Source organism: Corvus kubaryi, unplaced genomic scaffold (assembly GCF_017639235.1).
Source record: "Corvus kubaryi isolate FWS band 111438036 unplaced genomic scaffold, C.kubaryi_AGA036_p1.0 37260, whole genome shotgun sequence".
NCBI classification, from domain to species: domain Eukaryota; kingdom Metazoa; phylum Chordata; class Aves; order Passeriformes; family Corvidae; genus Corvus; species Corvus kubaryi.
Genome location: NW_024581077.1, coordinates 3260555 through 3282930, shown reverse-complemented (window position 1 = coordinate 3282930; position 22376 = coordinate 3260555). Strand labels below are relative to the sequence as shown.

Sequence of the window (22376 nt, the reverse complement as noted above, 5' to 3'; positions counted from 1 at the left end):
AGGTAAAAGATGATGAATAGGAAGGAAGTCAATGTAGTGACAGATAATATAGAAAAAGCTGAAGTATTTAACAACACCTTTGCCAGGCACTTAAGGGCCCAGGAGATAATTGGAATAGTCAGCATAGATTGATTAAAAGCAGTTTGTGTGCTTGTCCAGACTGGTTGCCTTTCCTGATGAAATTTCTAACTGCTTGGATGAGGGGAGAGGAGTGGCTGCCCTTCACCAAGCAGTGCTACAGCACAGGTGCTGCCTTGAGCAGGAATGCCTCTTTGCTGAGGGAAAACACAACTGACTCCAAAGTCATACCAGACCCGTGTCATAGGTCCCACTAATGTGCATCTGGGATCTGCTGAGGGGCACATGGTGATTCCTTTTCTCCACTAGTTGTCACGGGGAGTGGCTGCAAAGGTATTTCTCACACCTCATCTGTGGGCAGGAAAAGCTGTAACACGGGGAGCACCCTTTAAAACTCTTCCAACAGCCTCTCATTCAAACATGAGGAAGTGTTGGATGAACATACACAGCTAATCATAGCTGGAAAGAAAATATGGTTTGTAATGGTTTGGAAACCTTATGGATAGCCTTTTGGGTTTCTCCTGGATTGTGTGCTGTATTACCTTGCTCGTTAGCCTTCTCCCAGCATGGCTATGCTCATTTGCATGCGATGATGTTGGTAAGGCTTTTGACACAGTCTCCCACAGCACTCTTTGAAAGCTGGGGAAAACTGGACTAAGAGAAGAGACTGAGTTGGTAACTGACTTAACCAGTAGGCTCAAAGGGTAATGATCATCACTTGGCATCTGTCAAGTGGTCAGTGATGAGCAGAGAAGCTCAGGATACCTGTGGCATCAGTGAATATCTTCATCACTGACCTAGACCATGACACACAGTGCACCCTCAGCAAATTTCAAGAGGATAATAAAGAGGGAGTGGTTAACATGACAAATGGCAGAGCTGTATTCTAAAGGGATCTTGATATACTCAAGGACTTGGCCAGCAGAAACCTCATAAAGTTCAGTAAGAAGGCTGCATCTCAGGTGGAAGAGCTGCACACACTTGTGCAGGCCATGAACATCTGAATTGCAACTTCACTGAAAATGACGTGGACGTTACTGCAGACACCAAGCTGAACACGGACCCAGGAGTGCACTCTCACTGCTAGTCAGGTAATCAGCATACCAGGCTATCTTTGGAGAAGCATGGCCAGCAGAAAAATACATTATTTTCTAAAGATTCTGACCAATTCCCATTCTTTGACTTCAGGAGGGCTGTGGAGAGGGTCCAACAGATTCTGAGAGCCCTAAATCACATGGAGGTTGGAGGGTGTTGAGGGAGTTGGGGCTTGTTCAGTGTGGTGAAGAGGAGATTAAGGGTCAATCTAAGAGCACCCTGTAAGCACTCAGTAGCAAAGATGATGAAACCAAACTCTTCTGAGTAGAGAAGCACCAATGGCCACAAGCACTGGTTTTGGATCTTCTGATTTGAATTTGAGAAGAAATTAAAACACGAGAGGGATAGAATAGTGCTGGAGTAGTGCTTGCTATGAAGGGCTGTGAAATATCCACCCTTTGAGATTTTTAAGAATTGGCTAGGTAAAATCTAGTGTTGTCAATAGTCCTGATTCGAGCACAAGATTGGATCAAATCATCTGTAGAGATGCATTCCAACCAAATTTTATATGGTAGTAAGAAGAAAAAGATATTTTTTGTTTTAGTCATTTTGTGGAACATGTGTTACTAATACAGCAGAGAGAGGTTACAATTTTTTCTTTAGCATATTTCTGCCTTTCTATTTTCAGAAATCTTAAAATTATAGCCTAAAAATCCTGTAGCTTTTAGATGTTAATTTATTCTGTCTTTAATGAACAACAACAGGAAAAGTTCCATAAAAATAAAGAACCACCATTTTGAGTTTTTACTTCCTTTTTAGCTTCAGATAATGGTAATATCAAACTTCTGTGCTTCGGCTGATAAAAAATTCATTTTAACATTTAAGTCTGGCTAGATATTAAAGATTCATGGATGAAAAAGCTGAGTTATCTGTTTTGCTGTGTAAAGCACGTTTGATTTTTTTTTACATGCTTGTGTGCAAAATAGCAGTTTCTGGATGGGGAAGAGGTGCTGGGAATTGGATGGGAGAGAAAAGAGAACCATTAAGCTGAAGTCTCAGGGGATTTTTTTCCCCTGCATTGAAAGTAGTATTCCTCAACTATTTCTTCTTTACTTATCTGGCATTCTAGTTGAATTGACAATATTTTATGGAAACACTTTTAAATTTCTATAGACACACAGATTTGACCTTCCACTATTAAGCCATTACAACAAATATTACTGGTTTTGTGTTACAAAATGATCATTAACAGTTTTCTGACTATGGTTTTAGAAAGCAAAACAATAGGATAAAAGAACTGCACCTTTTAACAATGACTCCTGAAAACTGCTCCTTTGGGATCTTTAGCATTGACTTAGATCACAAGATATTCTCCATGTTTTAAAAGTGTCCATTTGCTGAAAGGGGTTAGCTGCATTTCCTGTCAGTCTTTCTGTGGGAGCAGAGTTTACACTCCTGTTTCCCAGACAAAGAAAGTCTTTGACTGCTGTAGGTATAACTTTGAAGTGAATTTTACACCACATTTAGTGTTACCGTGCATGTGATGAGTAAAAGATACATAGAAGCCCACTGATAGAGTTATAGGAACACATGAAATTGCGAGCTCACAACAGTCATTCACCATGCCTAACCCAAAATCAGCATATTACCTCTACCCTAAAGAGAATAAACTATATGTAGTAGTTTGGGAAGACTGATGATGCCTTTTATTTATTCCTCTTATTAAATAAGTTGCAAATTTGGCACTTAGATGTTCAAGTTAGTATTTTCATGCTTAGCTTTTTTCTGGGGCTGGATTTTTTATCTAGGGGTAGCAAAGGTTTTATGATTGTTTTTCTTTAAAATTTAGTGTAAAATATATCTATTGCTGCTAAAGTCATTTTAATTAGCCACCATTATAATTAAATTGAATTTATTTTTAACTGTAGCGGTTTGATCATTTAAAGGATCGAGGGAGAATTGCATGCCTGAGTTCATGTTCTATTCTGTGTTAGAAATGGCTGTGCTATTATGTTTTAAATACCACATTATTCCATACATAGACTCAGAGTGTTAATTTATAGGAGCCAATGAAACTGAATCCACACGGTATTTCTAATGCATTTATGAAAAGCTATCTAAAAACCAACAAATGCAAGTCTTTGGGAAAACTGCAGTTCATTTATCCTCCAGAATGTATTTGGTACATTTTTGCCGTAGAACTCTTTCAGATTCTGTACTCACACTGCAGTATATCAAAGCTGCTCACAATTTTGTCATGCTGACTAGATTGTTTTAAAAAGCCTGCATGATTGAGCACAGCATTAAATGGCCAAAGCTAGTTTTCCTCTCTACTTATTTCTTGCATCCCTTTCTGACACAGAAACACTGTCAGGAGTCATTCTGTTCTGTGCTCTGAATGCCCAGTCCTGTTACGTTTTAACATTGAAGAGATTGGAGGAATAGGGGGAATGTGTCTGGCAAGGGATTATGGTGAGAATAGGTGTGAAAATGAGGGATAACTTGTCATTGATATGTGAGAATGGAAATCACAAGAAGGGAAGACTGGTATTTAATCACGTAAGAAAACTAGGATTTGGAAAGGGAATTCAGGACAGGACAGAAAAATAGGTGAAGGGGCATGAAGAACCACTGGAGTAGGGCAGCAGTGCAGAAGGGATTTCAGGCTACTGAACCAGCAAATCCCTCAGAGAGTGACAGATGAGGTTTGGGATAATCAATAGTTGCGCAGGTACACTGGCACAAAGAACAGAGATACAGAGCAGGTATCTGCTGATAAGGTGCTGGCAGGATCAGGCTCAGATAGAGATCCATCTCTCTCTAGAAAAGTGGAGAAGCACCCAGGGTTTCTGGGGGGTGCATGATGTGGGTGTGATCCCACGAGGCAGTCTGTCATGTTAGTTCATTGTCTGTCCGTCTGGAGGATGCCAGCCTGCTGCTGCAACTGGTTGCTCACTGTCTCTCACAAGCAGAGTTCTCATCTCTAGCTGTTAAGTTGGCAACCCTCCTGATGATTATATTGAATCCAATATTGTATCCCAGAATAAAATTTCTTTCTTGTTTTAGTCTTTGATCAATCTAAGGAATTGTTTTTTAAAAAAGGTTAGTTAAAAGAAGACTATTCAAGTTACACATTAAATGTTCAGTTAAAGGGGAAAAAAAAGAGTTTGTCTATATAACGTTAAAGAGGACCCTTGGTGACACACATTCCTTAGATTGAAGCTTGAAACTGCTAACTTGCAAAGCAAGTATTTTATATTTTATGTTAAAATAGTATTGTTAGGAGGAACAAGGCAATCCCTAATTGTCATGACTCTGCTAAAAAAGCACTTGTTTTGCAGTTAAAGAAACCTTTAAGGCATATGAAAACAGCAGTTAATAACAGAAAAGCTGAGAAATTATTAATTTTAGGATTTCCAGAAAGAACTAAGGTACTGCACTTCAGGTATTTTCTTCCCGCTCTTCATACTCCTCCTCTGTCTTTCATGTAGTTGAAATAAAACACATCATATGAGTCATTTGGTCTCATTTAAACTGACAGGATACAACCTATGAAATAAAATCAACTTTCAATTCTAATTACCCTATTGAACAATAAGGTATGTGGTTCTCCTAGAAGGTTATATGAATAAGAAACTCAGTCAAAGGGCATATATATATAAATATATATATATATATATATATATAAATCTCTGGTTATTAGAAGTGGAAGAGTTTATTTGTATTAAATTACCATTGATTTTTGGTTTAATAGTGAAATACTTTTTTTTAAAGTTCTTTGTCTACTTCCCAGCAACATTATTTTAGCAAAACTAATGTATTAGATGTCTTTATGGAACTTGGATACAATTAAAAATTGCTACTAAAAAAAAAAAAAAAAGTTGTAAACTTGTACCATTGGGAGATTTATTTTCTCTCAGATTGAATTTATTTTCTCTCAGATTGTTTCCCAGCTATAGCCCTGCATACTTAATATGCTGTGAGAGCTGAGCTAGTTTCTTGCCATATCATAAAAGGTTTTGAAATGTTTTAAAACCAGAAACTGTTAACATTTAATGTGCTATGTGTTGTCAATTGAATCCTACCAAACAGGATTCTGCAATAAAAAAAAAGTTGATTTTAAATTGAGGACCCTGCATGATGCTGAGGAGAGAGTGATTTTTAATAATGCCATTTTCTTATAACTTCTGTTCCTCAATTAAGTCATCCTGAAACAACAAAACAATGATGATCTAAACAAGGAATAATTAGGACTGCAAACAACAAGGAAGATTCACTCTCTTTACACAATCTGTTATGAAATAAATCAATAAAACTAGTGTTAGACGAATTTTCTACCTCCCACTGTTACTGTTATCTTTTCCACCAATTAGTTCTACCTTTCTGTGAGAGTTGTGCCTCACTGCTGTTATATCTGTATTGAATAACAATTCCAGCTTTCAATTTTTCTTATTTTTTATTTTCTTGCTGGAAGAGTGACTCTCTGCTGTTCATGTTACCATTTTAAAGCTTACCTTCGGCATGGAGTGATTCGGTTCTCTGTCCTGTGAGTTGATCTACTGGGGCATGTTCAAGCCATGCTCTGTTGCTACTTACGTTTATTACTTACATTTTCTGTTGCCTTTCCTTTACTGTTGTGTCCCTGATTCTCAGGCTAACATAATTGTTGCTATCCATCCAGACCTAGTGGTAGCTGCTCTCATTTATCACAAAACTTTGTTTTTATCTCACCGACAAAGAGAACAGGGATGTCTGTTTGTAACTAAATAAACAGTTTAAAGGCAGAAAGGAAGCAGATCTGACTAATAAGTTACAGCAGAAGTTAGTTTATTTTTCAGAGTAGATCCATATTACATAATTACTCTTTAAAAGAGTATTTATTGCAGTTATTGAAGATGTATACAGTAATATTCACACATTTGGCATTTTAAGGGGATTTTTTATGCAAAGGTGTTAACAAAAATGAAGATAATGGACAAAAGAAATTTCACAATATAGTTCTTTGTTCTTCCTCAAATAAAGTTTCAAAAACTTCTTAGTATTTATTTTTAAGTAAAACCTCTGAAGTTGTACCTGTTGTATCTGAAAGTGATGCAATTGCACAGAAACTACCATGAATCAGTCCTTAAATAATATATATCTAGCCTTTACACTTTTCTTAAAGCATGCTAAATGGCTTGCTACATGTTTTTAAATTCATTTGAAGAATTAGTGCATCATAGTGTAAGGCTTCGATGTTTATGTTCAATCTGGCTCTTAATTATTTTTGCAAGAAAAGTTGAGGTGACCTTGGCTGTATTTTTTCAGAAGGGCACATTAAAAACTCTTTCTAAATAGCACTCTCATTATCCCATGCTTTGAGAGAGGATAATCTGTCTCTGTCATAGCACTGGAGAGGATGTGCGAGACAGGATTTATCAGGTGGGCTGATCCCTTTGGAAAGAAGTTCTTTCTTCTTTCTGTGAGGGGACATACAAATGACATGAGAAAATGCAGCATTAGAACAAACTATTTAATAAAGCCAGGTGGTCTTCATAGTCTTCTTTTTTTAAAATAGGGGATTGTTTTCTTCCAGAGTAGGTGGGTACTATTGTAGTTAAGTACTAGTTTGCCATAGAGAAGGTGAAGAATCAGGAGGGTATTTGAAGACTGGCTGTTGCAGCAAGTATCTCATATTAATTTTGTGATTAATGGCCTATATGGAACGCAGTTTGTATGAGAAGAACAGTGCCCCATATAATTTTAATCATTCTTTTACTTTATATTTTTTATCCCAACTTTCAAATCTTTTTACACTACTTAATTCATATTTTCTAAACCAAATTGAGAGAGAAAATAAGTTTATACTTATCCTGGACACTGGATGTTATGTACTGCGCTTTTTTTCCAATTTCTTGCTTTTCTGTGCCAATAAAACGCAGTCAGAGCCCAGCTATGCAGCTGGCAGTTGTTAGCCTATGCATCTGAATAGGATAGAGGCATCTAAAGGACCAGTGCAGTCCATGTTCTCCATGACCTTGAAGAGAGTGGCATCTGATGGGAATTCGGTGGCTTTGATGATCTCAGACCATTTCAAAGGCCTTACAAGAAGTGCACTCATAACTGGAATTAGCTGATACCCTGAATCCTCTTCTAACCAAAGAGTCCAAGTTTTAAAAGGATAAGAAGTATGAATTCCTTTTCTTAGCCTTAAGACCTCTCTCTGCAGCTCACATACTGAGGACATGATGGTAACTAGGTCACAGTACCACTTACGTAATATCAGGACTTTATACTCAGACTTGTTCCAGTTTCCTGTTATTTTACCACCCAGCAAGACTGAATGGAGTGAAAAATGTTTGAAAAATGTTTTAAAACATGCTAACATTTGCTAAATGTTTTAAAATTCGCTGAGCCTCATAAGACAGTTTGTTAGGACTCTGTGTTTATACTTGAAGGACTAATTTGGTCTCAATAACTAGGTAGATGGTGAATGTTTGACTTCATTCTGCTTTCAGAAGCAGCTTGTAACTGTCAATTAACAAAGAAATTCCTCATATCTATCCATCTCTGTGGCATGATTTGTGTCTCAGCATGAGGTTGGATGGTCACTGACTGATGACTCAGTGTAGTTTGAGCATTCACAGTGTATCCAAGGGGTAGCAGCACTGATGTCGTCTACAACTCAGAGAAGACAATTAACTTGAATATAGGACACTAACAAATTTTTTATGGACTAGTTAGTGTTTTAAGCCGTGGAGAAATGTACAGTTTTTATTCATCTTCCTGCACTGGGGCAATATTTCTTCGATTTTCTTAGTAGGTATCATTTATGCTTGATATTTGTACTTGTTCTTTCATTATTGCCTAAAAGCAGAAGTGGTTTCTAAGGGAATAAAAGGCAGTATTGGAAAAAAGTGCAATTGAATATTTTTTCTCTGCATTTTCTTTTAATTGAAAGCAACAATTGATTTAGTAAATAAATTATTAAATCCAGCCCTCTAAAGCAAGTGAAATATACTGATAAAAAATGATTGCTACCTTAAATGTTTTTAAAGGGATTTTACTGAGTGCATGACACAATGCTTTATAACCAAATGAGTGACAGCTTTGCTATTTTGCTATTTGGTAATCTTAAATTGCCGTTTCTTTAACTGTAAAGTTTTCCCTGGGAAATTCAGACGCAGAGAGTTCTCAAATCATGTGTCAGATTGCTATGAATAATGTTATTAGCATTGAGTGAGACCAATTTTTAAGTAAAGCAGCTACTCCTTTTCCCCCAAAGGAGAAACCCAGAAGGTAACAAAGGAAATTAGGTTCTCTGTATCTGCCAGCACATCCACAACTGTAATAAATTCTGGTACCTGTGAAAGTCACAGCAAAACCCACACCCATGTGAGGCATAATGCAGCCAGAAGAACAAAAAAAGTTCATTAACTTCTCGGCCTCTTGATATTTTCAGGCTTCTGAAATAAGATTTCCATCTAGCTAATATTGTATGACAGTGATTAAAGGCAGTGGCATACCCTGGATCTTCTGGCAAAAGTGTGGATATGATAGCAATTGACCCTTGACACTCTAGAGCAGAAATGTCAGGAAACAATGAGACGAGTTTCACTCTGCCAGTGGGCCTTGACGTATGTCCTGGGGCCAAGTCAGGGAAATTACAAGGTGGGAGATTTACTGGGGATGTGGTGTGGGTTTGTTTTTTAAACTGCTGCTGTTCGTCTCCTGCGGATCCCTGGCTGCTTGGTACAAAAGGCTGCATTCCCTTCTCCCCTCTCCCAGACGGCTCCTGGGAGGGTTGTGGTAAGTATTGCCTCCCCCAGGCAGGTGGCTCTAGGCAGCAGGGGAGAAATTTTAGTTTTAAGATCTTACTCTTTGTATCTAACTTCACAGGCTGCTGTTTGCAACTTAGAGCAGCACTGCAAGTGCGATTGCAGTAGCCTTGGCAATGAGGTTAGCTGTTTTTCAGATGTGGTCTGCATAATCACATTTTGAAGGCTGAATCTGGAAAGAGTGCAAAGAACTCTTGAAACGCAATGAATTGCCTGCCAATGAGATGAATTGCTCACAGAGTTTATTACCATCAGTGTTTTTATAGGATATGGGTCAATTTGACAATAGCTCTACTTGCAAAGTCCCAGCTCACTGGGACACAAGAGTATGTTGTATTAACAAGTAATATGTACTTCATCTATATTATAAATTAATGGGTAAAAAATACTTCTTTTTCAGGTAACAAGCATATTTTCTTCTATGCTGTGCTCAAAATTAAGATACCAAAAGCTGTGTAGAAGTAATGTTAGATTAAAAAAAGAGGAAAAGAAAGCAGCGTATGGGGGAAAGCAGAGTATGGCCTCACTTTCTCAACTTCAGAGACAAGATACTCACTTTAAGTGCCACACTTCCCAGAGAGCAGTTTTATGGTCCACTTGTATTGTGTATATCTTTATATGCAGCTACTTGAATGCCATACTACTGTTATCAAACTCTAACAGTTCCTTTAACAGCGCACTTTACTTGGAAAAGCCCCACTGAAAAGGTCTTGATAGATATACTATGCATGCTTTTAAAATGATTGCTGTGTTTTCTCTATATTCTCAGCAACTAATATGCACCTGATCTTTTACTCTTGTCTCTGTATCACCAGGCCTCCTGAACCTGTTTACAGCACTGTGAACAAACTGTGTGATAAACCACCTTCTCCTAGGCACTATTCCCCTGTCGAGTGTGACAAAAGCTTCCTTCTTACAGCTCCCTACCCCCACTACCACGTAGGCCTGCTCCCTGACTCTGAGATCACCAGGTACTGCATGCGCTTCTTCCTCACCTCCTTTGTTAGAGTGCATGAACATCACTGGATTTATCTCGTAGTTTGCATCTTCACCATAGATCTTTTTCTATAGCTTGTGCTTATTTTTAACCATGCTTTCACATCTGCACCACTGGAAGATACATGCTACCGTGGTATATAATTTTGGTCATCCAAAATCCAGTGATGAACACAGGCAATGTTTTGATCCATTGGAATGGTGTTCTAAAATAGGTTACATAATATGTACCACATTTTGCAACTGAATTCAGTGTTTTTTTCTCTTTGAGTATGGAAAGTGACCAAGACTTCACTGAAAGCTGTAGTAATTTTTTTTTAATCAGTCACTTTATTCCTTTGTTGTGCATACTTAGTTCACTGAGCATCTTTGGGTTTATAGGGCAGCTGCCTAAGCCATTCAGAAGAAATAGAGCAAAAAATAATCACCTCCCTCATCAAATCATGGTTAAGAATGCATCTAAAATTTAGCATTCCTTAGGCTAGCTGTGCTCTGAGAGAACAGTTAGGAAAGCCTAAAATGACGAACATTTCCATAACTGAAATAATGGAAGATCTTTCTGTAAAACATTGTCAGTGGTTACCTCCTGATAAATATTTAATGAAGGAAAGCAGACTATCCAAAACTGTATGCTAGTAAAACCCAACTATTTTTCCATAGACTACAAGGATAGTAGTAAACAATTTGCAAACAAATATCTGGGAGATAGAGGAAGAGTTAGGCACAATTTTTCAAGAGTGCTTAATTTGTTAGGGAAAATTCTATCATCTTTTATATTCTAGAATGGAGGAAAAATAATTATGTTTGGAGCTTTGATCATAGATATTTTCTACAGAAAACATTTTTCAAAGCAAAGAGTAATGTGGGAAGAGAAGAGCAGAAGTGTGTAAGTGGAAAGTAAAATGATAAATTAATGTAAGATAGAGTAACAGGAAGAAACCCCAGGGATTAGGAAGACAGCTGTGAACAGCACTGCAGTGCTATGAAATAGAAAGCTCCGTTAAAAAGAGTAGGAAGACAAACACTAGCAAAGAGTGTTACAAATGTGGCAAAACCATGCAGAAGATACCACTTTGTTAGTATGAAAACTGTGTAGCTTCTAGAATTTTTAAAAAGATGCTTAATCAAAGCGGTCAAAGTGATATTCAGCCCAGTGCAAGTTTGTGTGAAACACCTTGATTAGTACAATGTTTTATGAAGGTGTAAATCTCTGCACAAGGGTGCCAGGCACTAACAGATCTGCCCATAATATTTTAATTTCCCTGCAAATATTACCTTAAATGGAATAAGTGGGCAAAAAGTAGTAAAGTTTCTCTGGTTCTTTAGGTATAGTGTAAGTATGGGTAATTTATCTGTGCATGACAGTGCTTCTGAGGTTTTAGAATGAGACAATGCAAGAGTTCGTTATAGAAAGAGTCTTACAATGGTCCCCTTGGAAAGGAAGGTTCCAACTTGAAATAGAAAATTGAATGAGGCATTCTGGGGGATGTTGGGGCCATGGAGTTGAGTGCCTTGCTAACCACAGAGAGAGGTAATACATTGCTAAATGGTTGATCTCTGTAGACATGACTACGATGGAGGGAGGTTGGGGGAAAATGATTATGTTAAGGCTGCTTCCTGCAACCACATATTTAGAAGTCAATAATCAGTGGAGCCCTGGAGAGCTCATAAAACTGTGCCATTTTCCCCCTTGAATGTATAATTCTGTACATTCTTTTGCTTTACTGTTGACTCAATATTTGGTCATCAGATATTTGATGACCTGACATCAGGACTTGGAAAGTTGGGTATTCTTCTGCTGAGTGTGAGTTAACAATTCTCTTTAAGAACAAGGTTTCATTTATCTTCAGTCTACTTCCATGTAATATTAAGCTCTAGTCCCTGTATATTTAATTAGTTTGTTTAAATCAGTAGTCCAACAAAAACTGCAAAAAGAACATAAAGTATGAGAAAAGACACAACTCATGGTTAAATGCTCTGCACTATACTCTGCTATATGCTGTTGCAGAGGCAACTGATTACTATAATTTGTACTTCCTTCACACTGTGAAATAACGTTCAGATGGAAAATACGACAGTTTTCCATGTTCTCAGTACTGTCATCTTTTCCACAGGACTCTGAATAGTTGAGTGTGGAGGAAGACATTTGAAATAATATTTCAGCAAATGCCTTTGGTGAGGAAAGTGACAGCTTTACAACAGATCATGATTCAATTTCCAAATTGACTCAGTATTCACAGTTGGAGAACAGATTTCAGAAAAGTACTGATCTCATTTTTACCCTAATCTAAGTGGCTGTTCTTGCAAGAGTATTTAATGTACACAACCCTAAATTTCCCAAAGACAATGTGAGTTTCAGGGCTGTATTGTGTTGAAAGTTTTGAAGAATTAATCCAATAAAAGACCCTGTTTTAAATCCACAGCTGGCATACCACTATCTCTATGGGAAGTTCTACTAAAAAAAAAAAATATCTTCCAAATATTGACCAGGTATTTTAAAAGGTCCCCCTCTCCTCATCTGAATTTCTCAAAGCTCTTTTCCTCCACATTAAACACTTCAGCGAACTCCAGTCAAAAATAAAAAGGTATCTTGCTGTCTTCATGCAGACCTCCTAGAAAGAGTTCTTCATCAGCATTTGTGAGCCTCAAGTTTGGGGAGGAAATGACAGGGATTATTTACTTGTTTTGGTAATTGCAGATATTGTCATATCTCAGTGCTCCAGTATTGGGAATCTGCTGTTGATCTGCAAGAAATTTAGTTTGACAAATGACTCTTCCAGAGGAAGAGGAACATGATGCCATGTTCTCCCAACTGAAATGTTTGTAAGCCAGCCAACGCCTTTCAAATTGCTGCTCCAGATAATTTGTCAGCTGCTCCTCAGATGACTGTTTTGTCAAGGCTCATTAACTTAATAGGCAGAGAATTCATAGGCCAAAGCTTTATTTGTCTATAATAAATTCAAGTTTATAACCCTTGCTTTTATGGTGGCCTGTCAACTCCTGGGAGATTTGGAGGTCTAGAATGATGTACTTCCATTTTAGGATAAGTGTAATTAGTTTTCTGATTGAGTTATCGGTTCATATGAATTGATTTTAAGAGGGCTATATCAATGTGCAACAGCTGAAAATCTGTTCCATTGAAGGCAGGAGTAGAGAGAGAATTTTGGAGTATTAAGTTTTCTTTTGAGAGCACCATGTGGGAATGGATGTGGAGTATTCATGTTCTGGCCCCTGTCATTACTAACTATTATGTCTACAAATAGAAGATTATTGGCAGTGAAAGGAAATCACATCTCATGGATGTAACACTCCTGTTAAAAACATGAGACTTTGTTTCAACACTGTATAGCACAAAATGTTCCCAGGCTTTGCAGAGAGCTTCATTGCATTCACCTCTACAAAGACATGCTAGAAAAATGCTTTGGTTTTACCTAAAATTAACTTCCTTGTCTTCCATGAAATCTTTCCAGCCCTCTAGTTGCCAGAATACTTTTTGTTAAAGGGCTGCCCTGAAATTGGGTTTTTTGGGTTTTTTGTTTGTTTTTTTTTTTTAAGTACTTGAAGGGAAGGAACTAATGGTTGGCTTTCATTTCAAGATATTTGATGAATCAGATTAATGACAGCAGTTTTTGGAAACACCTCTACTTTCTTATGGATTAGGGAGAGAAGGTAACATTGGCACAAGTCTCTAGAGCAGTCTTGAAGGAAACAGCATGCCATTATCATGGGTATTCAAGGGTAACTGAGCATTGTGTAACTCCTAAGAGCCACAGGAATAAAAGTGTGCTGAAATGGATGCAGGCATATGGTAACTGAGCATTGTGTAACTCCTAAGAGCCACAGGAATAAAAGTGTGCTGAAATGGATGCAGGCATATGGGTAAGGAGACGGTAATGTCCAAAATCTTAATGATGTGTGATGCTGCTTCCAGTGCGGGGCTGAGTCCCCACAGCCTCCCTGTAGGCACGGAAGGGTCACCACACTCCTGTGGTCTTTGCAGCTGGAGCACTGCTGCCTATGGTACCCCCACTTAGTTTTAGGGATCCCTGGGATCCTTAAGCTGCAAAGGGACCACTGAGGAGATGCTGACCACTTTTCACAGACCCCGTGAGGAAGTTAAGGTAACTGCACTTGAAGGTGTGAATGTTGAGTCTCTCTGGTACTCACTCTCTCGTTATTAATACTGCACAGCCTTTTCCTTCCCAGTAACCTGCTGGGAGCAAGCTTATTGTCAGAGTGATGCATATAACTGTACCTGTGTGTGGCTGCCTTCCAGGGAGGCTCTTGTCATCTTTATTGAAATTCACATTGTACAGGAGTACTCAGCATCCCCTGTTAAGTCCCATGTGTTTAATATGGGAATTTTACCTCCCAAAACACATCTTGCCATATTTTGTGTTTTTTGAAGTGCCTGGAAACCTGAAGATGGGACCTATCAAACAAGTAGTAAAAAAGCAACAGTATTATGAAATTGAGTCTTCAATTTGCCCCACATAAACACAACCACCTTTCTTGAATTTAGAAATAACTTCTACTGTTTAGTTCTCTTTGTTTACCTTTTTTTTTTTTTTGGTAGAAATTTCAAATACCAATTACAAAATGGGAAAATAGTCTGTTTGAATCAAATGGATGTAACTACTTAAATATTTAAAACCAGAATTGGAGCATCTTTGTACTTCATATTTTAACAACTACAGATCAGCTTCAGGACTGACCTGCATTTTACACAATCCAACACAGAGAGCAGGCTTATATATAACGAGGTACTACTACTAAAAAACATTGCTTAAAGACAGTGGAGGGGAATAAGCACACAATTCTTTCTGTGGATTTTTGAACATAAAAATAGGCAATACTGAGGTTCAGGTTATTCAGTGCCAGTGAAAACTAACCTTAAGTCACAAAAAAAACCCATCTTTTGAAAATATAAGATACCTGGTTAAAATAATTCTTAGAGAAGTAGTTCCCTAAAACCATAAAGTGGCATTTTAGAAAGTGAATACTGTGGGTTTTTGTTTTGAGAAGTGATTTTTAAGGCATACTTATACACAAATTTAGGCATTCAGAGGCACAGAGCACTAAGCAATTGAAGAGATTAAACTGGTTATCACAAAGGCTGGCTTGGGTGCTGATGTTCATACTGATGGGAAGCATCTTCTGTTGTTGATTTCAGTGAGAATCAGCTACGTAAGTGCTGTAGCCTTCACTGCCTGGACATCTTTAGCAATTCAAGCACTTCTTCAACTCCTAGACCTCTCTAAAAATAAGCTTGGAGACCTTGACTCACCAGCAGAAGCACACATCACAGTGGGTGGCAGGATGCAGCCCAGATGCATACAACTCCATGCACATTACGATTGACAGGGTTGTGCTGCTTCTGAAATCTGCTGCTCCAGACCTGCAGTATTTTTTAGTTATAAGGCAAAACACAATTAGCATAAACTCTGTTGATTAACTGTCTACAACTTAAATGCAGCATTTGATGTAGATTGTCCCTGCTTGTGAATCAGCCTCCTGAGGCCTTTAAATTATTTAAGGATCTTTTGGAAATGATAGAAGTTAATTGTGGATTTTCTTTATCACTTTCAATTAACAAATTAGAAAGTCTTAACTGGAACAGTTTCCTATAATTTCTGTTTAATCCTGACTGAAGTGTTCTCTTCAAGTAAATGATCCAGTCGTATAACTGTTAGTGTTAATGAAAGAAAAATGATGCTGCCTTTCAATCTCAGCTCTCATGCTGTCTTGCGTGCATGAATCTCTGACCCTAATAAGCACAAACATTCCTATAAACTCACTTATGTGCTTTCATTTTTTTAATGAGGAGTCTTCTATTTTGAACACTATTAATTAAAATTGCTAGGAAGATGCAACTTCTAGATGCTCAGAGAGATGCTTGCAGGAGAATCTTAACCTGTAAAGACATAAAACCTCTACAGTTCAAGTGTTTAATTATGTAGAGTTACAGAAGCCTTTCAGGTTAAGAGGGGGTGTGCTTCAGGTTAGAGCTGCTGGGCTTTATTTGCAGTTTTGCTGCTGACTAATTCTCTTCAGCTGAGAAAGTCACTTAATTCTATTTGCTTTTCTTTGTCAGTAAAATAATCTTCTCAGTTATATTAAGAACAATAACTACTATCATTAAATAGAATAGAATAAAATTTTTAAAAGAGAATAATTAAGGTGTTTGTTCTGCTCTGTCATTTGGGAAATGTTTCGTATTTTTTTAATATGGTTTGATTTTCAGAGATAATGTGCTTTCTTGTGCTACAGATCTCCTTTTGTTCACAGTCTGCACCCATGAAAATTAAACTGTATATTCTTAGCTCATAAAACGAACAGAAATATTAATTCAGTTCAGTTAAGTAGCAGTATTTTTTTTTTGCTATGTCTTTACAGAAGAAAAAAAATCAGTTCTCAGTAAGAAAACATCTTTAAATCACTAGTATTAAAAATTTCCTGCTGTTTTGATTACAAGCAGAGCTACAGAGAGACATGCATAAACAAAGGAAAGATGTCTCCTTCCTTTCCATGCCAGCAAGTTCTGAATCTCAGTCTCTAAGTCACAGAAAATGTTCCTGCAGTATCAAAGGTCAGTTTCTATGTGGTTTTTTTGGATTAATGGTGAAGACTGGAACCAGGAGAATAGACAAGTATGAGACTATTTTAAATGGTTTTGTGCCTAAGGGTTGTGGCCAGGGCATTCAGTCACCAGGCATAGGGAGGTTGTGGTGGACCATGACCCTCCAAGCTGAAGTTGTGCCCGGTGTCTGCCTCAGAGGCTGCCATTCACCACTGAGTCTGGCTACAGCACTTACTGCCTAAATAGAAGGCGGGAGTGATGCTTCTGGCTATCCCATGAAAATCCAGTTGGTTCCTAACCAAGTTCACACAAAAACTTTCTTGTTTGAAATGGTCACCTCTGTGAGATACGTTACTGTTTTCAATATACGTAAGGACTCTCAAACATCTCATTCTGCTCTCTGAAAATCACCTCGAAATATTCCTTCCAAAAAGATAGAGTACTAAAAATCCAAACACAATGTTCAGATTCTTCTGAGTGTTGGGAGAAATTTAAACCCATGTATTGGTTCTCTATCTGGTTCAAGTATATTCAGAATAAATGACAAAAATTTGTCAGAAAGTGTCAGAGCTGCAGTAACACGCTACTGGAGCCATTCGCTAATTCAGACTTTGTCCACAGTGGCAATTTTTACCTGACAACTGTCTAAAGGCTACTATGAGAGATGGGTTTGGAGATTTCAGTTTCATTCCTGTGGACAAGTTTCCACATCATAGAAATCATCACTCCATCTGTCACAGTAATTGGTAGAGTCTTGGCTCATCAGAAAAACCAGGAATAAATTTAACCTGGAGAACAAATTACTCTTTTTACCCCATGAGAGAGTTCTTTGAGCTTAGAAATTAAATATTACTGTGGAGGCAGGGTAAATAAAGCTACGCTGTGGCTCCCTATGCTGTGCCTGTTGGGAAAAGAATAGTTTCCCGAGTTGTAACTGCACAGAAAAGAGCATGAAGAGCAAAGGGCTGGAAACAGATGTTTGCCTGTGCCACTGACAGGTTGTATGACCTTGGAAAATTAAAACTTTCCATTTTGTCCAGTTGTGAAATGGGTGACACGTGTCTACAGACACCACCAGCAGCCCTTGGATTTAAAGGATAGTTCCAGCAGGTGGAGATATGCAAGGTTTTCTGCATAGAAAAAGAGTGATCATTAGAATTAAACAGAGTGAAGGAAGGTGTTGTGGAAAGCGGGTGAGACCTCTCATTACAGCAGTGTAGTTTGTCAGGGAAATGCAAGAGAATTATAACAACAGCAATAATGAACCTTCCCTCAACCCTGCACTAGCCTTCTTTTGCACTACATTTATCACAGTGGAATAATGTAGTGCTCTCTCAGGCCCCCAGATTGTGTTTTATTTATTTACCACCATTTATTTTTGTTGAAATAAGCTCTATACATAGATACTTTCCAATAATGTCTAGTTCTGTTCATTTCATCAAGTCAAATAAGGTCTGACTTTGAACAGAGCAGGATAAATCTAAAAACATGTTTGTGATACAGAAATCAGGAGGAAGTAGTCTCTGAGTCTGTGCTGGGCCAATGATACTGCAAGCCTATTTGAGGACACTGTTGTGGGAGGCATTGCAAAGCTAATGAGTTGTTTAAATTTGATCCTCCTCTCTTGTAGTTGGTGATTTCACTTTACATCTTCTTTCCAAAAAGTATAAAATACTAATTAATGGAATAGCCAGAAAAAGAACAATACTAAGTTTAAAAAAACTCAGAATGTGATGGGATCCACATTCTGGGTCTACTCTAAAATTTCTACATAATTTTGTTTTCCTTTTCAAATTTTTTTTCCCAGTATCAGAACATACAAGTACCTCTGTGGGTCTATAAGGATAATAACTATATCCCATGATAAAGGGAAAATGGATTTCAGTAATCAAAGGTTGAAACAGTGAGGTCACATTTTTCTGCTGTTTCTTTGTTTTTAAAAGGCCATGCAACCATCGTAAGAGAAATGTGATGAAATTTATTTTTTATTTCTCATGTTACTGCAGAAATAGTTATTGATCAGAACTCTTTACATTTCCTGTTTCAAAACCAGCATTTGTTGCTTTTTGAAAATATTGACTTTATAACTGGAACCATCTGCAGAGACTTCAGAGTGATACGAGTAATGAAAACCATAACACTCAAAACTTTAAGGTGCTCATTTAAATTTGAGCTGGACTGAAAATCTCAACATAACTTTGGGGGAGTTGTCGCATGTTGTTCCCTGATTCAGTCTGACAATACAAATACTACAAAGGAGTTTATCAAAACAGGAGAAATAGCAGAGAAGAAAACAAGAAATTGTGGAAAAATAAACTCCCGTTTACCTATATAGTACATTTATGTACACATGCTACAGTTAAGTTAGTTGTTTTTAAATGCCATCTGAATAAATACCATCCTTATTTTAGGTTAAACTTTCATTTTGGTATGGAGAGGATTGCTGAAATTCTTTCCTTATTTATTTAAATCCATTTTGATGTAAATAAATATATAAATATTTGTAATATTTAAGAGATGCAGAAGATAATAAGATTTTTTAAAATTACTATGTGATTCATTAGTCCACTGAGAGAATTGGCTGTCATAAAATGAAAGATGGGATTTCAGATAATCTCATGAGCTAAAGTCCAACTGATTTCCAATAAAACACAGATTTGGAAGCACCTAAATTACATTTAAAAAGTGAAATTTGAGCCAGTGAAATATAGGCCAAAGATCTATAGGCAAGAATCTCTATTTAAATTCCATGGTTTGGCATACAATTGCTTTGCAAACCATGACAATTTTGCTCCATATATTAGTTTGATTATTGAATTTTCCTTCTCTTCACCTTTCAAACAGAAAACAGTCTGAGCATATACTTGCTAGAGCCCTTTACCAGCCCCCTTTGCCTTCCTAATTAAAGCAAATTCACTCGTCTCAGTATTTTCTCACTTTCCTGTTTGGTGTGAGAAACAGTAACTCAGTCCTTCGCAAAGAATATTTTAAAGCTATCACTGTGGGGCTTGGGTATTTAGAGCTATGTGTTTGACCACCAAAATTATCTTGCCATTACTTTAAAATTATTTGGTTTGTTGCTTTTTTATTTTGTTGTCTTAACTCCTAATGATGTAACCTAAAGTGAGATCTAAATATGACTTCAGATCTTTAAAATTACTGTTGTAGATTCCACTTCAGTTCGGAATATACATTCAGAGTTGGAAGGATAATTTATGTTATCCTAGCAGACTAGGATTGTGCCTATATTCAGTGAGTTTCTCTTCCAGTTCCATAGCTTCTTTGACAAATTTGCACTGTAATTTTTTTTCACGTTAGTTCAATATTTTCAAAGTGTGTGTCTAGGAAATAACAAAGTTGTGCTATGCAGAAAGACAGAAATTTTTAAGAGCATTGGTTCATTACTGGGAGCTGTTCAGACACCTGCTGTGCAGCTCTGCGGCTGTGGATCTCACCTACTACTACTGTCTCAATACTTGCATCCAAAATTTTCCCCACATGTAATTTTAAAAAACCAACACAACAAATGAAAGCTATTCTGAATTTACTGATTGTCAATGTCCCCAAAAGAGAGGGTACCTTTCTTACTACTACCTGTAGAGGACCTTGGGATCTGAACCAAAATCCTTGGGATTTTGAAAATACTGAAACCTTGTTTTGAAACTGAATAAGGGAAAAGGGGAGCTTCAGAGGTAATTTTTTGGCAACGTACGTTACACAGTTACTGTACTTCAACATAGTTTCTTAAGGGTATTAATTTGAGAAGTAGTACGGGGTGGGCAGGGAACAGAGGAAAGGGGGAGAAGAAAGATGGATGCTTATTTATTACACACAAGTACAGGGGAAATACAAAATCCTGAGCTTGAGTTTTGGTAGGAAACATTGAAAAGGCCAGGAAAAGAACTGCCCTTGATAAAACATATGTACATACGCTGAGATATTCAGTGCCAATTTGCAGTAGTAGGACAAACTGACGCAGGAGTTCATCGTAAACCAGTCATTATAAGCTGCTGTATCACTATGAAGTCACTGAGAAGAGGTTTTCTTTTTGTTCTAGCAAGAAATAAAAGGAAAAAAACCCATACATTAGGTATGCAGAAAGAGTTACAAGCTCTAAACATCCCTGAATTTTGTGAACATCTAGTTATGCAACTGACCTTTCTGGGTTGTACCTAAATTTAGCCAAGTTGTCATTGTAAATTTTTATGTAGAATTTGTTAATGTTTGGGGATTTAAAAGAATTAATTCTTTAAAAGGTTTTTATTTCATTTTTAAAGAATACCAGAAGCAACTACCTTATCTGATTTTTTTTTAATAATGCTTATAGTGCATAAAACTACTACTGTTACTGCAGAAAAAGCAAGGTCAGTGAAAGTGACAAGATACTAAAATACATTTTTTAGCTGACAAAGGGAAGGGGAACTTCTAGTTTGACTTTCAAAATTGAAATTTCAATATTGTTAAGGAAATACATGAAGAGATACTTTAGAGTCCCCAGGGAGATGCATAGACAATGTCTTTTGCCAGAGTATTTCAATACTCCATGCAGAAAATGCATCGTTTCACAGATAATTGGAGTTGTTTGCTTTATCTTTTGAGGATCATTATAGTTCTTGCTTTTATGATGTTGAAATCACTACACTTATGAAGTGGGAAGAAGGGAAAAGAATACAACTCTAGCAGCTGAGTCCTAAATAGTAATGACTGTATCTGCAATCGAGCTTTCCTAAAAAGCAGAGTGAAACCATCATAGTGTAGAAAGGGAGCATGTTAGGATGTGTGCTGAGCTGCACTGAAGCCCACACGGGTGGAGTACACAGTAGGGAAGCCAATTATCACTGGCTACTCCTCACTGGCAGTACAGTGCCCCTGTGCAGCCCAATGCAAGACCAAAGTCCTGAGTGGGTTCCAGCCAAGGCAGCTTAGCTGATGAAGCAGAATAACCTGCTTCCAATAAATGCCCACATTGATTAATAGCTGACTTGGGTATAATTAGCAACATGTAGACAGTTCAGCTACTGATCTGATGAAGATTGCATAAACTATAATCAGAACTCTGAGCCTGTTCAAGGTATGGTGACTATGAGTTGCAGGTAGGAGAACTTACGTAGTATCTGTGGTAATAGCATGGCTGTGCAGGCTTGGTTGGAAGCAGAAGTCATACAGGTTTGGGTAGGACATAAACTCACGTAATGCTGTCATTGCACCATGCAGAAGAGAATTCGATTTTGACAGTTCATATGCAGCAGTATGAGTGGAGGTTGTTCATTTTTTATATCAAACCTTTACAACCATTTCATTTATTATCCTACTTCAGTCAAAGTGTGTACGAATTCTTGTGTAACAAAGATATCTGAAGTCAGTGATGAATTCGTGATTGCCATTGAAATCATAGGTGCTGCCTAGACTATTGAGGCTCAAATGAAACTTCTCCTGACTGGTATGTCTACAGGATTTAGAAAGGGAAATACACAAAGAGAGGAAGTTTACTCCTGATGGAAGTTTGAGTGTATTTTTCCTAATGGATTTTCCCTGGTTTCACAGATAGTTCTTGCAGTCATCACTCAACAGTTAGCATTCACATTGGTACGCCACGGATTACAGAAATGGGTCTTTCAGCTAGGGTACTCATATTGTTCTTTGGAACAAAATATCAAAGACTCAAACCATACTGACAATGATAAGAATACAGGAATCATGTTCAACTGATTCCTTTTCCTTAGTTTTCCTATTTTTTTTTATACAATCTTGTACAATACCATAGTGATTTGATTTAATTGCAAGAGTAGAGTTTTGTGTTTTGACAAAAGTGGGATTAGACAGCAGATGTCTGCAAAGGAAAATCATTACAATACCAAAACCAAATCATA

The 22376-nt window shown here is 37.4% G+C and overlaps 1 protein-coding gene across 31 annotated transcripts in view; it reads left to right on the top strand.

Annotated features, from left to right (window-relative positions):
• The window catches only part of DLG2 (discs large MAGUK scaffold protein 2), a 998396-nt gene that overhangs the window by 735457 nt on the left and 240563 nt on the right, over nt 1-22376 (top strand). For 26 of the 31 annotated variants that reach the window (XM_042024069.1, XM_042024064.1, XM_042024068.1 and 23 more), the window contains one exon: nt 9746-9901. The exons of 4 other annotated variants lie outside the window; for them this stretch is intronic. In XM_042024069.1, coding sequence (XP_041880003.1) covers nt 9746-9901 — 156 coding nt within the window. Of the gene's footprint in view, nt 1-1146; nt 1170-9745; nt 9902-22376 lie in introns of those variants that run through there. One more of the 31 variants, XM_042024095.1, reaches the window with a different exon arrangement.